This window comes from Amphiprion ocellaris, chromosome 20 (genome assembly GCF_022539595.1).
Source record: "Amphiprion ocellaris isolate individual 3 ecotype Okinawa chromosome 20, ASM2253959v1, whole genome shotgun sequence".
Lineage (NCBI taxonomy): Eukaryota > Metazoa > Chordata > Actinopteri > Pomacentridae > Amphiprion > Amphiprion ocellaris.
Genome location: NC_072785.1, coordinates 1,230,677 through 1,245,261, shown reverse-complemented (window position 1 = coordinate 1,245,261; position 14,585 = coordinate 1,230,677). Strand labels below are relative to the sequence as shown.

Genomic DNA, 14,585 nt, shown 5'->3' with positions numbered 1-14,585 from the left:
ACATTCACTCTTTAAGCAGCTGTATTAATTTGGCAGATACAGTTACTGCAACAATTAATCAACTAGCTGTTACATTAATTAACAACTATTCTGATAATTGATTATTTGGTTTGAGTCTTTTTTTAAAATAAAATGTCCAAATGTTCTGATTTAAGATTCTTAAATGAGAATATTTTCATTTATCCTTTCCCTTCAATGACAGGAGACTGACAATCTTTGGATTGTGAACTGGGCTTTCGAGGAGGTCATCTTAGGCTTTGGAATACACAGATTGAGTTTTTCCACCATTTTTCTGACATTTTATAGACAAAACAGCTAATCAATTGAGCTGGGAAAAAAATCGACAGATTAATTGGAAACAATCAGTAGTTGCAGCAGTATTGCAGAGGATTTACAGTCAGGTCCACAAATTTATGGACAGTGACACAGATTTTAGAATTTTGTGTCTGAACATCACCACAATGGATTTGAAATATAGCAAGGAGTCTGTGATTGAAGTAACTGGATTAAGTTAGAATAAACTGTTACATTAAAAACAACAAAACAAAACCATTAAATTAGTTCGACTGAAGGCAATTACAACTTTAAAATCGTGCTTACATGTCAATTCAAAAGTCAAAATAATCATAACAATAACAAATCTACTTTTTTTCCCAATAATTCTAAAGTATTTTAACTTAGGGAAAGTAGGCATTACAGGACTTTATCTTGTAATAGAGAGTATTTATGTTGCAATATTGTTCTTTTACTTAAGTGAAGGGTTTGTATCCTTCTTCCACCACTGGCTTTATAATAATACCCAAAATCATAAAAATAATCCCTGCAGCTGATTATAAGGCCATTACTAACCCATACAGTGCTGTCTTAATGTCCAATGTGGCTTAACAGACTGATTTAAAGTTCAGAATATAACAGAAATATTGATTATTATTCCGCCAAGGAATGCATTGGAGTTATGTGATGATCAATGTTGGTTTGTCTGTTTGTCTGTCTGTTAGCAACATTACTAAAAAAACAGACTCACAGATTTGGATGAAATTTTCAGGGAAGGTCAGAACACAAGGACCAATTGATTATATTTTGGCAGTGATGCAGCTTATAGTCTGGATCCACGGATTTGTTCAAGATTTATGTTTCATTGCCAGATAGCATCACAGCGTCACTGTAACCATGACAACAAGTGAACACTACATCAGCTGCCTGCTGATGATCACACGATTCTGATCCTACTACAAATCGACTTATCGGGACTCACCCGTTGGAAATGATACAAGGAACAGTTAATTAAATTGTGGGGGTGTTTCTGAGTCCCATCAATTCTCGCTACCTGCTACATATTTAGGTCACGTGATTTGGTATCAGTACATAACGTACACATGCATAACATACACCTGTGCTCAGCGCAAGGTAATTTTGTTGGTGGGTACATCTGTAGTAAATGGCCACATTCTATGTTGCCATGATTTCTGATCATCAATAACTAATAAACAACTGCTGCATTCTATGAAATAAAATGCTGCATTTCTGACAATGCCATATGGGGGAATGAACAGCCTTGGTGGAGTACTGTGCTCTCTGAGTGCTTTTCTAGTTTGTTCTGTTATGGTAATACCAGTTTGTAGATAATTTCTGTAGCCGTTTTCTTCATGTAACCTTTATTTGGGACACCAGACAACCAAACTTATAGGTTTTTTTTGCTGTAAAGTGTTACATGACGCATTTTACACGGTGAAGTAAAACACCATGACAGTGAAACCAGTGAGTAGTATCATCAGTCGCCGTATAAGTCATTCATAAGTAGTTTTCACTGAAGAACAGGTTAAATTCTCATGGTGTCACTGACCAAAAGCTATTACGTTACTACATTCTGAGGACTGAGGGGATTTCCATGGTGACATTATTAGTATCAGACTCATTCTTCTGCCTTTCAGTCACGGCTTTCACGAAAGAATGTCCATGTCTCTTACAGCCCATTCATGGAATTTGAGTTGCTTGCCTGAGGCAGGAGACATGGTAGTCACCAACAAATAGTATCATTGTGAACATTAAGCATGATGACTGATTATTTTATTATTCATGGAATTAAATTGTAGTGAAATGGAATGAAGCAACATTAATTTCCTGTCTCTGACTGTAACTCCCAGAGCCCATTTTCAGATACTCTGCTAGAAATCAAACAGAAAAATAACACACGATCACGTCCACTGCAAATGAGTTTGACAATCCTATCTTGGCCACAAATTTTTATCACTGTCTCTCATGCGAACTGCTAATGTCTTACTGCAAAAGGACAAGAAACAAGCAGTGGAAGAACTCAGCGCCCCTTTGCAGAACAGAAGTAAATGATGTTTGTGCAGACGTGGACAGAATATGTAAAAACAACATGAAGACATCAGCGACTATTCAGCAGGTGTAATTGACTGCAGAAGAAAACAAACCACGCCGGTTCTGACCTCAGGTCCCTTTAAAGTGTGAAACACACACAACCTGCAAATGCACCAAACCATTCTCAAACACTGGGACTAATGAGCAAACTAACAGTGAATCTTTTAGTCATGCTTTAATTTATGGCTTCCGTATTTTTCAGCTACTTCAGCTCAATGACTTATCAGTTGATCATTTCAGTTGATAAACTTCTCATTGTCTGGTAAAAATTAATGTTTAATCGTTTAAAAATGTTGAATCTGTCCATGAACAAGACTTGTACTTCTCTTACAAAGGCAGTATTGAGACGGCTGCACACCCCAAAAAGCTCAATAATTCAAAAATCCACTGCAGAAAGAACAAACAGAACTGTAGAATGTCTGAATGCTCAACTCAGACTACTGAACATGGTTTCAGAGGGTTGTCATATTGATTGCTCTACAAAGACAGCCAAGCAGAGATACAAAGAAACAAGCCCATCTCAGACATCCAAGAGAAGACAGACAGCCTAACTCAAAGACACCAGCAGCGTCTTGAAACTTATTTATAGATAATGTAGCCTAGCCACACCTCCTGCATGGTCTCATCTGATGTGCAGCACTGTTCAGTCTTTACACACCAGGGAATCTCCAGACTTTCCATTATCATTGTGATTAAGTTAGCCTTGACACAGAACAACTTGAAAAAGAGTTTAAAACTGTATAAAATGGCAGACTTTTACCACTGAACTACGGTAGTGTAAAAAGACAGCTTAACTTCCATGGTGTTGTGATTATTTCACCGTAGTTTTTAGATCTATGCAATACATTTCACCAATAATAATAATTACTTCTAGATGTGACACTTCCTCAATTATTCACTAACTCATCTGTATGCTTAATGGTGTGATTACTGGCCAGAAGAATGCGCACCCTTGTACTTTTGAAGTGATGTCAGTGAAATGTGTTGAAATCTGAGGCTCATTTGTTATGCACACCTGCATGTCTTAGCACAGAGCTAATAAGAGAGATGTAAAGAGTAGATATTTTCCCATTCCACAAAGATCTAAAAAAAAAAAAGCCCATGCAAAATTACTGATCACCTTTAGTGTTGATAAATCAGTGGATTGCAGTTATACTTAAAGCAGACTGCTGTCTTCGGTCTCCCAATCAGTCAACCAGTCTGTTTAAATGAAGAAATGTCCACATTGAAGTGCTTGGTTATACTGTGTTCTCCACACTAAATATGGTCAAGAGAGAAATAAAGAGAGTTGTCTGAGGAAAAAAAGAAGAAAATTAAATCCCACTATGGTAAAACCTAGTCTATTGTCAGAAAATTCCACCTGAAAAAAGCATCCCCAAATTCATTTCCACAACTGTAAGGCCAAATGAACAACCTTGGGATCTTTTGGTGACACACTTTGCAGAATTTCCAACTACAAATAATCTACTTGTCCCGATCACTAGACATCTGTCTAATCAAAACTATAAATTAGAGAATAAGTAGCTGCCGTGTAACTCGGCTGGTAACACTAATTTAATTAAACCTGTTGTAAAAGTTCTCAACCGCAACTCTACTTAACTTGATCCAGCAGAAAAGGAGAATGGTCCTATGCTCTGAAGCGCCCATGTTCCCTAGTTTAGTATTCTGTTGACACACCATTTTGACATTTCAAGTTCAAACATTTCATAAATGTTATCCTATTTTTAATCATTGAAACAAACTTTAACTTTAAACCTAGCCTATGTTGGTGAACACGAAAGCTCCTTTATTGAATTAGCTCAATAGCTCAAGTCAGGTTCCAATTATTTGCTGTACGGAGCAGAGGAATATATGACCCTGGGAACATTAGACCTTGGGAACACAGGAACCTTTGCCATGTTCTTTCTGTGTGCCATATAAACCCAGGGAATGTAGGGCGCTGGAAATATAGGAATGACTCCAAATGAAGCACAACAAATGCTTCACCCATTTTAGTCATAGTAGCACCAGGTCGCCTCTTCACTGAACGTGCAACGCTTGGCAATCTTTGAAAATTGGAGGCGGGTTGCATTGGAACAACAGATATAGCCTGGTTCTGGTGCAGAGACCTCTAGGGCGGAAAGGGTTAACATCCACAAGACCTCAGCCTACCTCCCTATATGTGGCAGCAGGAGGAAAACTGACCCTTCATTGAACTGAAGAATAATTTGAAGGGGGTAAAAAGAATCAAGGTTCATATGGTAGTACAATATGTCTCTCTGAGCAAAAGTGGATTCCATTGGAAATGTTTTTTTTTTTTTTTTTTTAAAAAGGAACTTACTTTTCTAATGCAAAAAAGAGAGCCAGACTGGAACTAAATGCATGTTGACAAGCTACATTTGTTCTATGAGGATGCTTCTTTGGACAGATAAAATAAAAGGAGAGCTCTTTGGTGCACCACATTAATTCCATGTTCACATAGCAAACAGTGGGGCTTGGAAAGGAAAGAACAGCATCCTCACTGTAAAACATCGAAGAGGCTCAGGTGTGTTATGGGGCTGCTATGCTGCATTTGGCACAGGGACCTTGAATCTGTTCATAATAAAGAACATCAAGGTGTTCTGGAGCAGAACATACTGACCAGTGACAGGAAGTTTTTTCAGTCACAGGTCATGATTCTTCCAACAGGATAATGACTCAAAATACTATTGTGAAGCAGCTTGAAGAGTCCTGATCTGAATCCAAGTGAATACATATGGAGAGAACTGAAACTGACATTTGGGAGAAGGATTAAGACAAGTGGAACAGCACTACTAGCTGAGAAGACTACAAGTCTTATTAAGTACTAGAACAAGTGCTGGATGCAGTAGAGCTTGATTACAGAGGCTGCCTTGAAGAATGTGTTTCAGAAATAGGAGATTAAAGGTCGAAATACTTTTGTCCAGGTTATATTTTGTTGTCTTTTTTTAGGATAATATATTAATTACATCACAAATTGTGGATACCAATTACATTTGTCAGATAAAGTAGTGTTTTTTCTTTTTGAAGCAGAAAATTACCAGCAATTTTGGTCTCATCTTTATAGGTACATAGCTGTAGCCCACCTACTCCACAAAACAGCCAACTTTTCAGTCACAGCTGAGAATAACTGAAGGTATTGTACATTTATTGTACACAAATAAGTGTTGAATGCAAAGAAAAACAAAACGCTAAGTGTCTGTTTCTCAGCTACCTTTCTCCATCATTCAAATTTCTTGTGTGAACAACATTATCTTTCTGCTTGTTTGATTAACTTTACTTCTTTTAATTTATTATTCTTTCTTAGGTCAGTGACATGTTATCAGTCAAATGTGGCTAAGGCCTAATCATTGCTGTTTTAATACTTTTCTAGTCTGTGGACTTGGAGGACACTGGTCCATACATGTCCAGTAGGTTGTACCTCTACATTATTGCCCTTGTAGCACAGTACACACATTGCCATTCAAAAGTTTGGAGTCACCCAGACAATTTCATATTTTCCATGAAAACTCCCACTTTTATCCATGTGTTAACATAACTGCACAAGGGTTTTCTAATCATCAATGAGCCTTTCAACACCATTAGCTAACACAATGTAGCATTAGAACACAGGAGTGATGGTTGCTGGAAATGTTCCTCTGTACCTCTATGGAGATATTCCATTAAAAATCAGCTGTTTCCAGCTACAATAGTCATTTACCACATTAACAATGTCTAGACTGAATTTCTGATTCATTAAACGTGGTCTTCACTGAAAAAACTGCTTTTCTTTAAAAAAATAAGGACGGTTTTAAGTGACCCCAAACTTTTGACACGTAGTGCATGTACTGTCCACACGGACACAAATAATGAGCTGCTTGCTGATTTGGGATCATGCTGACCCTAGTGCTAGTGGACCTTTGCATGTTTGCAGATGAGGAAAGCATAACACTGACCTGATAACAACAACTACACATCCCTAGGTGTCTGCAGCTGTCCATGTGTGCATCTGCACTGGAATATAAAGCTGTTGAGAATCAGCATCATGAAAATTTTACCATCTCCCCATGTCTGACTGAGTTTACCCCTCCACATGTATCCACCTGCAGCTTAAAACCTGTGTCCATGTGACTACGCAACAAAGGCAATAATGCTTCTGTGCAGAATATCTAGATTGGATCTGCTGCACATGTCCGAAATGGAGTCCTCCCAGAAGGCTAGAAAAAATAGTACAATAACAGCACTTATCCGTCTGTGATGTCCCCAGTAGTGAATGAGCATATTTAAAGCTCTATGTTCCTTTCATGTCTGCAGCAGTCTCATTAGAAGACTCTGTTCCATCCATAAGCAGTAGGTCGTATTCTACACTATTAGTCAAAAGTTTGGACACACCTTGTCATTTAACGTTTTTTGTTTATTTTCATGACTATTTACATTGTAGATTTTCACTGAAGGCATCAAAACTATGAATGAACACATATAGAATTATGTAGTAAACAAATTGACAGTCCATCATTACTTCAGATTCAGATTCAGAAAACTTTATTTGTCCCCATGGGGCAATTAAAAAGGCACGTAGAGCAGGCAGTGCAACAATGATGTAATAAAGAAATAGGGATAAATATATATACAAATCTAGAGCAAGTGATATAAGAATAAAAAGAAAAAGAAAAGAAAAAAGACAAAAAACACAACTTGGTAACATATTAGTGCTAATACAAATGAAAAGTAGGTGCAACATGGCAATGAATGCAATATGGCAATGTTACTTTATTACTTTAAGAACTAAAGGAAATTGCAGAAACTTTGACTGTATCCCCAAGTGCAGTCACAAAAACTATCAAGCATTACAATGAAACTGGCTCATGTGAGGACTGCCCCAAGGAAGGAAGACCAAGAATCACCCCTGCTGCTGAGGATAAGTTCATCCAATCTCCAGCCTCAAAAATGGAAAGTTAACAGCACCTCAGATAAGATCCCAGATAAATGCCACCCAGAGTTCTAGTAGCAGACACATCTCTACATCAACTGTTCAGAGGACTGAGACTGACAAATCAGGCCTTAACCACCACTAAGGGAAAGCAACAAGCAGAAGAGATTAGTTTGGGTCAAGAAACACAAGGAATGAATATTAGACCAGTGGAAATATGTGCTTTGGTCAACCTGAAGATCAAACAGAACACTTTACATATACAAAGGTCAGACTTATACATGTATTTAGAAACAACAGATCAACTTCAGCATCAGCATGCCTCTGTGGAGCTGAGTACACTGTGGTGCAGTGTTTTGGTGAAATACACCTTTAAGAGGACCAGGAAGTGCTTTTATTGCACCGGATGTACACTGCTCAATGTGACCTGTGTGGCTAACAGTTGTGTGTAATACCTTCTTCAAGGAGCAATTTAAAGCTTACAGAATGTTTCTAACCGCCGTTAATTGTAAGTATTTTACTCAATAAATGCATGCGTTCAAAGATCCGGGCGCATGCGCACGTAGAGCTGTCCGAAACCCTCCGGCCGTTTAGCTAACACAACGTATAGCATGTTATTCTCCACACGCTTATTTTTCCTTCACTGCAGCTACACGCGTGTGGTTATAGCAGTGTTTTGTGCCGCGCCATCTTCAACATCATACAGTATATACATACAGTATTTACGTTAATAGGTTTTTACGAAGTGCCTTTAGCATCTTTGAGGTATGTTTAGTACCGTTAGCTTTAGCTTGTGGTTAGCCCGTTTGTGCTGCATACATGCAGGTGACGGAGCCAACCATCGGGTTTCCCTTACATTTAAATGAATTGCGATGTTTTAAAAGCCTAGGAGGCCATTTAAAATGACTCACGTTTGTTCTGGAGGTATTGCTCAAATCCCCATGCAGTCTCCTAGTCATATGTGTAAAAAATATTGCATCCAGTTTGATAAAAGCAGATTTTTTAAAAACTGTACTGGCTCTATGTCTAAGTCCAAACAAAGATGGCAGCGCGCTGTGTGGATAGGAAACACCTTGGGGAAAAGAGTTTTAAAAATCCTGTCCATCCTTCGGTGAAGAAGGTATTTTTTATGCAGTGGATAAGAGTGGTTGGGTATTTATACATCCCTTTAAATCAACGATAAGTAGGTGTAACGAACCTTTAGGCTTTTCAAACTGCTTCATTTAACTTCAAGAAAAAAATGGTTGGCTTTGTAAGCAGGTGTTTGGTCAAAAGGTGAGCTTCTGCTAACAACTGAATACTAAAGCTGTATATAGTTTATATTCCTGTACAGTTATCTCATTTGCAATCATCCTAATGTCTATATTATTTTAACGACTGTGTGCCCTAAACCATAACCAACCCCAGTTGCTTTTACCTCTTTAAACAGCTTTAAAGGACCAATTCGGCCCATATACTTTTATATTAGATATTTATCTATTTATTATTTAAACTTTATTTTACCAGTAAGTCCTTTTAGATTAAAAATCTCTTTTTCGAGGGAGACCTGGCCAAGACAACACACCATTTCAGAGAATGTAAAATGTTCACAGTATATAAAAACAATTAAGACAATTCAGATATACTTATATAAATAAGAAATACTGAAACTGGTTCAAACAAAAACAAAAGAAGGAAAAAGAAAAAATAGATCAGGAAAAGCAATGCATCAGAATGATTTTATTTCCTTAATGAGGATTATAGATTGAAGATTACAGCCCATAGGATGATTGCAAAACAGACAAAACACTTTGAATTGTGTTAATTACAGTCTAGTTCCCAAATATAAAAGATGTTAGACATACGAGACACATAGCCTACAACCTAAACTGGAGAAAAATGCTATAGTTCTGTCAACAATCGCTAAATATCATGTATGCCCTTCATTTCTATGGTCACAGTTATTTAATTACTATGAATGTTGAAGTTTCTTACCTTTACCATCACCTTGGGCATAAAGTTGGGTTTATTTACACATTATGACTGTTGACATCAGCTTCATGCCGGTATGTCCGGTGCAGTAACTGGGGCTAGCGGTTAGCTGACTGTTAGCAATTGACCATTTCAACAAAGACACATTGACTCTATAAGTCTTGCTAAATAATAGCGTTGTACTGTCAGATTCAAACACATATTCTCTGCTCTTTTTCAGTGGCTAAGGCAAAATCCAAGTAAGTGAAGTGCCTGAATGTTTCCAACATTTTGGGATTGTCAGTATGAGGTGTATGGTGTTGGGGTCACAGTAATGTACACAGTGTTATCCTCTGTCAGGAGCATCCTGGTGCAGATGGTGAGTGCTGCAGGGACAGGATATGCCTTCAATGCAAAGAGGAACCGTCTCAGAGACAAGATGGTGATGCGCAAACATGATCCAGTCGGTAAGACGTGACTGATCAGCTGTGTTAGGACTGTTAACTCTGATCCACATAAATGCTCTTTGTGATACACTGATTAAATATGCTGTGCTCTGTGGGTTGTGTTTAGGTCAGTAGGGTAGATAATTTCTGCTGTGTAGTTTGAATGCACTTGTTTTAAGTTGCGCTGCAAACCAAAGAAAGAAAAAAAAATAATCTGATGAAATTTCCAGTCTACTAGGCTGAAAGACAAACAATAAACTACTGTTCAAAAGCACTTAGAAACATTATTTTTAAAAGAAAGGCAGTTTTTTGTCAGTGAAGATAACATTAAATGAATCATAAACGCAGTCTAGACATTGTTAATGTGGTAAATGACTATTCCAGCTGGAAACAGCTGATTTTTTTAATGGAATAGAACTTTATTGGAGAGATGTTGATTGTACTGTAGGATCATTTTAGGGGAAGTAGTTTTGTGGTGATGTTGAACTGCATCACACACACAGGAGTTTTTGTTATTTAACCTGTCCTCACTGATTTCAGTGCAATGGACAAAATACTAGAAACAGCAGACAGCGCAGTGCAGTTTAACAGAATTTGTCAAAATATGGTGATATTGTAAAATTACCATCATTGTGATATATCAAAAACACAGCTGTCATTACAGAATCTACCTATAGTTTAAAATTTAATTTCCACAATATTTTGAACCTCTGTACCGTTCAAAAGTTTGGGGTCACTTAGAAATGTCCTTATTTGTGGAAAAAATGCATTTTTTTCAATTAAGATAACTTTAAATGAACCAGAAATCCAGTCTAGACATTGTTAATGTGGTAAATGACTATTCTAGCAGGAAATGGCTGATTTTTAATGGAATATCTCCATAGAGGTACAGAGGAACATTTCCAGCAACCATAACTCCTGTGTTCTAATTAGGGCTGCAACAACGAATCGATTAAATCGATAAAAATCGCTTATTAAAATCGTTGGCAACGAATTTCATTATCGATTTGTTGTGTCGTGTGATCGATGTGTCACTCACCATGTCGCGGAGGCGTCTACTTCACCTGCAGAGCTTATCCAATGCTGGCTGACTGAAATAAAGTTTAAAAAAAAACAACTCCAACTGCAGAGTGAGTTGAACAGAGTGAGGTGGATGCAGAGCGGAAGAGTAAATTCAACAAATGAAACATGACTGGCACGGAGAAAACAGTTTGACCGAAGTCCTCATAAGTGTGGGAGCATTTCACGCTTCACAAAACAAAAAACATGCCGCGTGTCCACTACATGCGATTTTCCCGCACGGCAACGCACGGATCTGAAAATTGCACAGACGGTGGGCAGTCACTAGCGGGCCACAACATTGTCACATGACCGGGCTTTGAGCTCGACAGTCCGGCAGATCAGTCGGATAAACACAGTGGATTCAGCAGCGGCGGGCTGCCATCCCTAAATCCCAGCTGCCACTCCTTCAAATTTCTTTCTTTTGTTGTTATTGTTGCAAATACACCACCGCCGCATGTCTCCACCTTCACAGCAGAGTTCTGCACTGTGTTGGGTACTCGCGAGTACCAAGGTAAACTACAGATAATTATCTTGCTCAGTATCTGCTCTTTGATATGTTGGTTAATACGACGTTGATGTCGTGAGAGCGCGGCCTTGAAAGTGACGTCAAGTCAAGCACCCAGACACCAGGTCAGAGAGTCAGAGGAGTGTCGTCTTGGAAAATAGGGCAGTGAAAAGTTATAAGCTTAAGATAACTCATAATATGTTTTACAAGTTAAATAGACATTCAAAAAATATTGATGTCCAGCTAACGCTACGTAACATATCGGTAGCTTCAGTTCATTCGGTCCGGTGCCAACTCAGTGTCGCTAACGTGAGTAAACTATTGATAGCATTAAGCTAATATCTACACACCATGATGTAGCTGCTGACTGCATTTTCAGATGAGCTAGTTCAAATCTTTTTTTTTTTTTTTTTTTTTTTTTGTTACATTCAGCCTTTAAAAAGCCATTTTCAACTGGCCATTCAATAAATAGGTTGTACAAGTAAAATCTGCAGTCAAGTGTCATTTGTTTACTCGCCACAGCTCCACGGAGAGCCTGCTGCTGCTGCTGCTGAAAAAATCCTAGAGGAAACTCTGCTTCACTACAATGATCTTATTTACTCTGTCAGTCCAAATCTTCTATTTCTGAATAAAGAGGTGGGAATTAAAAATGTGTTTTATGCGATTAATCGAAAAAATAATCAACAGAATAATCGATCATTAAAATAATCGTTAGTTGCAGCCCCAGTTCTAATGCTACGTTGTGTTAGCTAATGGTGTTGAACGACTAATTGATGGTTAGAAAACCCTTGTGCAGGTATGTTAACACATGGATAAAAGTGTGAGTTTTCATGGAAAATATGAAATTATTTGGGTGACCCCAAACTTTTGAACGGCAGTGTATGTAGGACAGTTCAGCTAACATGGGGGATGCAGTGGTCCACTGTGAAACATTGCATCTGAAGGAATCCTTACTTGTGACTGTATCACAACAGTTGATGTCTGAGGTGTGTAAAGGGGGTGGAAACATTCTGCTTTCTGTTTGTGTGGGGGCCAGTAGCACAGAAAACAATGTGCTGACAGAGGGAGGAATGAATTCCAGTAAATTGTGGATAGAAATGTGAAGAGTGGCTCTAGAGCAGTAGCACATCTTAAATGAACTTTCGAGTCCAACACTTAAGGAAATACAAGCTTGAGCTTTTGTCCTCGCAGTCTGCTGACTAGAACATTTTCAAAGATTTTAACAACCTGCATTTAAATTCAGAAATACATAGAAATTTTGATCTGTGGGAAGTTTCAGCTTTCAGGCTGTTTTTTTTCACAGCATTATTCTGAATGTTTCATATAGTAGCATACTTTCAGAGGACTGTATGTGCAATATACATCACTGTCTCTGCTGCTGCTAAACATACTACCTCATATCCACTCACCCCGTGCAATACAGTCATTCCCAAGTGTGCAACGCACTTTTTTTACAGTGCAATACATTATTTTTCTTTACAGTTCTCATATATTTTTAAGATATTATTTGTGACATTTATATTGTATATTTGTAAATGTAGACTTGGACTATCTTTAGGACAATAAAGCACATTCTATTATATTCTGTTCTACAACTCATTATTGTTTATGTGCACATATGTAAAAATACTGAGCCCACAGTATGAACTCCCACAAGACGTGAACATTGGTATCTACCCTTAACTTCCACTTCCTGTCTGCTTTTTGTCTTTGCAGTGAACAAGCACGTCCTATTCTTTGAGAAGAAGAAGATCAGATCAATTTAACCATTCACCAAAATATATGGACAACATAAACCTACAAGGTTTAAACAGACTATTTTTATTGTCATGGATATACAAAGTGTTTGTCAGTCAACAACTGATTTTTTTTTATTTTGGAAGACTTCCTCCTGGATCAGTAAAAAGGCTGCTACTCTCCACACTGCAACAGAAACACCAGACTGGCTTTAGCAAACTCCCGATTACCAACATTTTAAAGAAGAAAGTAATAAGTGAGGATATATTGGGACCACCACAACTGTCTTGATCTCCAGCTGTTCAGCCATAGAATATGTTCTGACTGCTCAGTGGCTCTGCACTGTATACATCATTGATTGTGATTCAGTCAAATGTAAAACATTTCAACCAGGTACATGTACTTGAGCCACATGTGAAATAATATCTTTATTGGGTAATTCAATAAATTATGTCAATGCCGTACAGCTTATTATAAATGCTATATTGACAGGCTTGTTCATCAATCCTCAATAGTGTCGTATTATTGTTCGTTCTTGGATTTCTCAAAGGCATCTAATTTCATTAACCAGTTCACTGTTCAGTCAATAAGACCCCATCCAGGCTTGGTCTGTTCACACTGCTGTGGCCTGCTGCTCTCAGAACAGTTCAGCCGGTAGGTTGTGTCTGAAGGGGAAGGACGTCTGCGTGCCGACAGCCTGCACACTCACCGCTGCCACCTGATTGGCTCTGCGGGCCATCTCCTCCAGAGGCACTGTGGAATAATTAGCCATATAAAATGCCAGCGCTCCAATAAAGCTGTCTCCAGCACCCTGTGAAGAAACAATATTACAACAATGCTTTATTAAATTTTACCTGTGGTGCAAACAATTTTGCTGTCCACAGCCATGTGCCCTGCTCAGCAGGAGCCACAAATACGTGTATATATAGAAATAAGATTGATACTGTAATAATAATTAAAAAAATTTTAAATTCAAATTTAATATTGCATTTTGGTGGGAACAGGAACACTCAGGTTAAATATGAAGATGAGGAAAACGATCAATTTTAAATGTAATAAGTTGCCAACAGTAGGGGGTGCTGTGGCATTTGTCAGCTGTTTCTCTTGTGCTGCTGCCTGAAGCCTCGGCTAGTTTCAAGTGACTTTTTTTGTGTGTTTCTCAGGTCTTTGTATGAAAGGCTTTAATCATTTTCACGTAATGCTCGCAGAGTCATAAATTTGGTGTGGTGAGCTCATGAAACATCTTAAATGCGGTTTGATTGTTCTACGGGATCCTTTAATATATGAAAAAGAATTTTTCACTGCAGACATGGAAAGCCCAAAAGTGTTGACTGAATACATTATTACCTGTTGAAACAACTAAGTACTTTAAAAAAAAAAAAAAAACAACAGTATGCTGTTTAGTCCCCACATGGTTGCTCATCAACAAACTATTACATTTTTTTTTGAAACAGCTTAATAATGTAAATGAATAAAACTAGCAAACAACCACACAGGGTTTACTAATGGCTTTTCAAAGTCAGCTGAACAGCATATGGCTGCTTTATGGCTTCACCATAACTGCCAAGCGCTCAGGGTTTGGCTATCGCTGTGT

At 38.0% G+C, this 14,585-nt stretch overlaps 2 protein-coding genes across 3 annotated transcripts in view; one reads left to right on the top strand and one right to left on the bottom strand.

The window, feature by feature from the left end:
* Positions 1–7,679: 7,679 nt before the first annotated feature.
* Positions 7,680–13,455, top strand: mrpl33 (mitochondrial ribosomal protein L33). Its single transcript, XM_023274265.3, has 4 exons — positions 7,680–7,799; positions 9,483–9,501; positions 9,602–9,708; positions 12,971–13,455. The coding sequence occupies exons 1-4, from the start codon at positions 7,778–7,780 to the stop codon at positions 13,018–13,020; spliced, it is 198 nt and encodes a 65-aa protein (XP_023130033.1). The 5' UTR covers positions 7,680–7,777; the 3' UTR covers positions 13,021–13,455.
* rbks (ribokinase) overlaps positions 13,055–14,585 on the bottom strand; it is a 44,267-nt gene continuing 42,736 nt past the window's right edge. For both annotated transcript variants that reach the window (XM_023274254.3, XM_035949901.2), the window contains one exon: positions 13,055–13,802. In XM_023274254.3, coding sequence (XP_023130022.1) covers positions 13,629–13,802 — 174 coding nt within the window. In that variant the 3' untranslated portion in view covers positions 13,055–13,628. The remainder of the gene's footprint in view (positions 13,803–14,585) is intronic.

Bases quoted from the DNA above. Each gene is read 5' to 3' on its own strand.
- mrpl33 (XM_023274265.3), top strand. From the start codon at position 7,778: ATGTTTCTAACCGCCGTTAATT. The intron at 9,709-12,970 runs GTAAGACGTGAC...TTGTCTTTGCAG, and splicing joins GCGCAAACATGATCCAGTCG to TGAACAAGCACGTCCTATTC.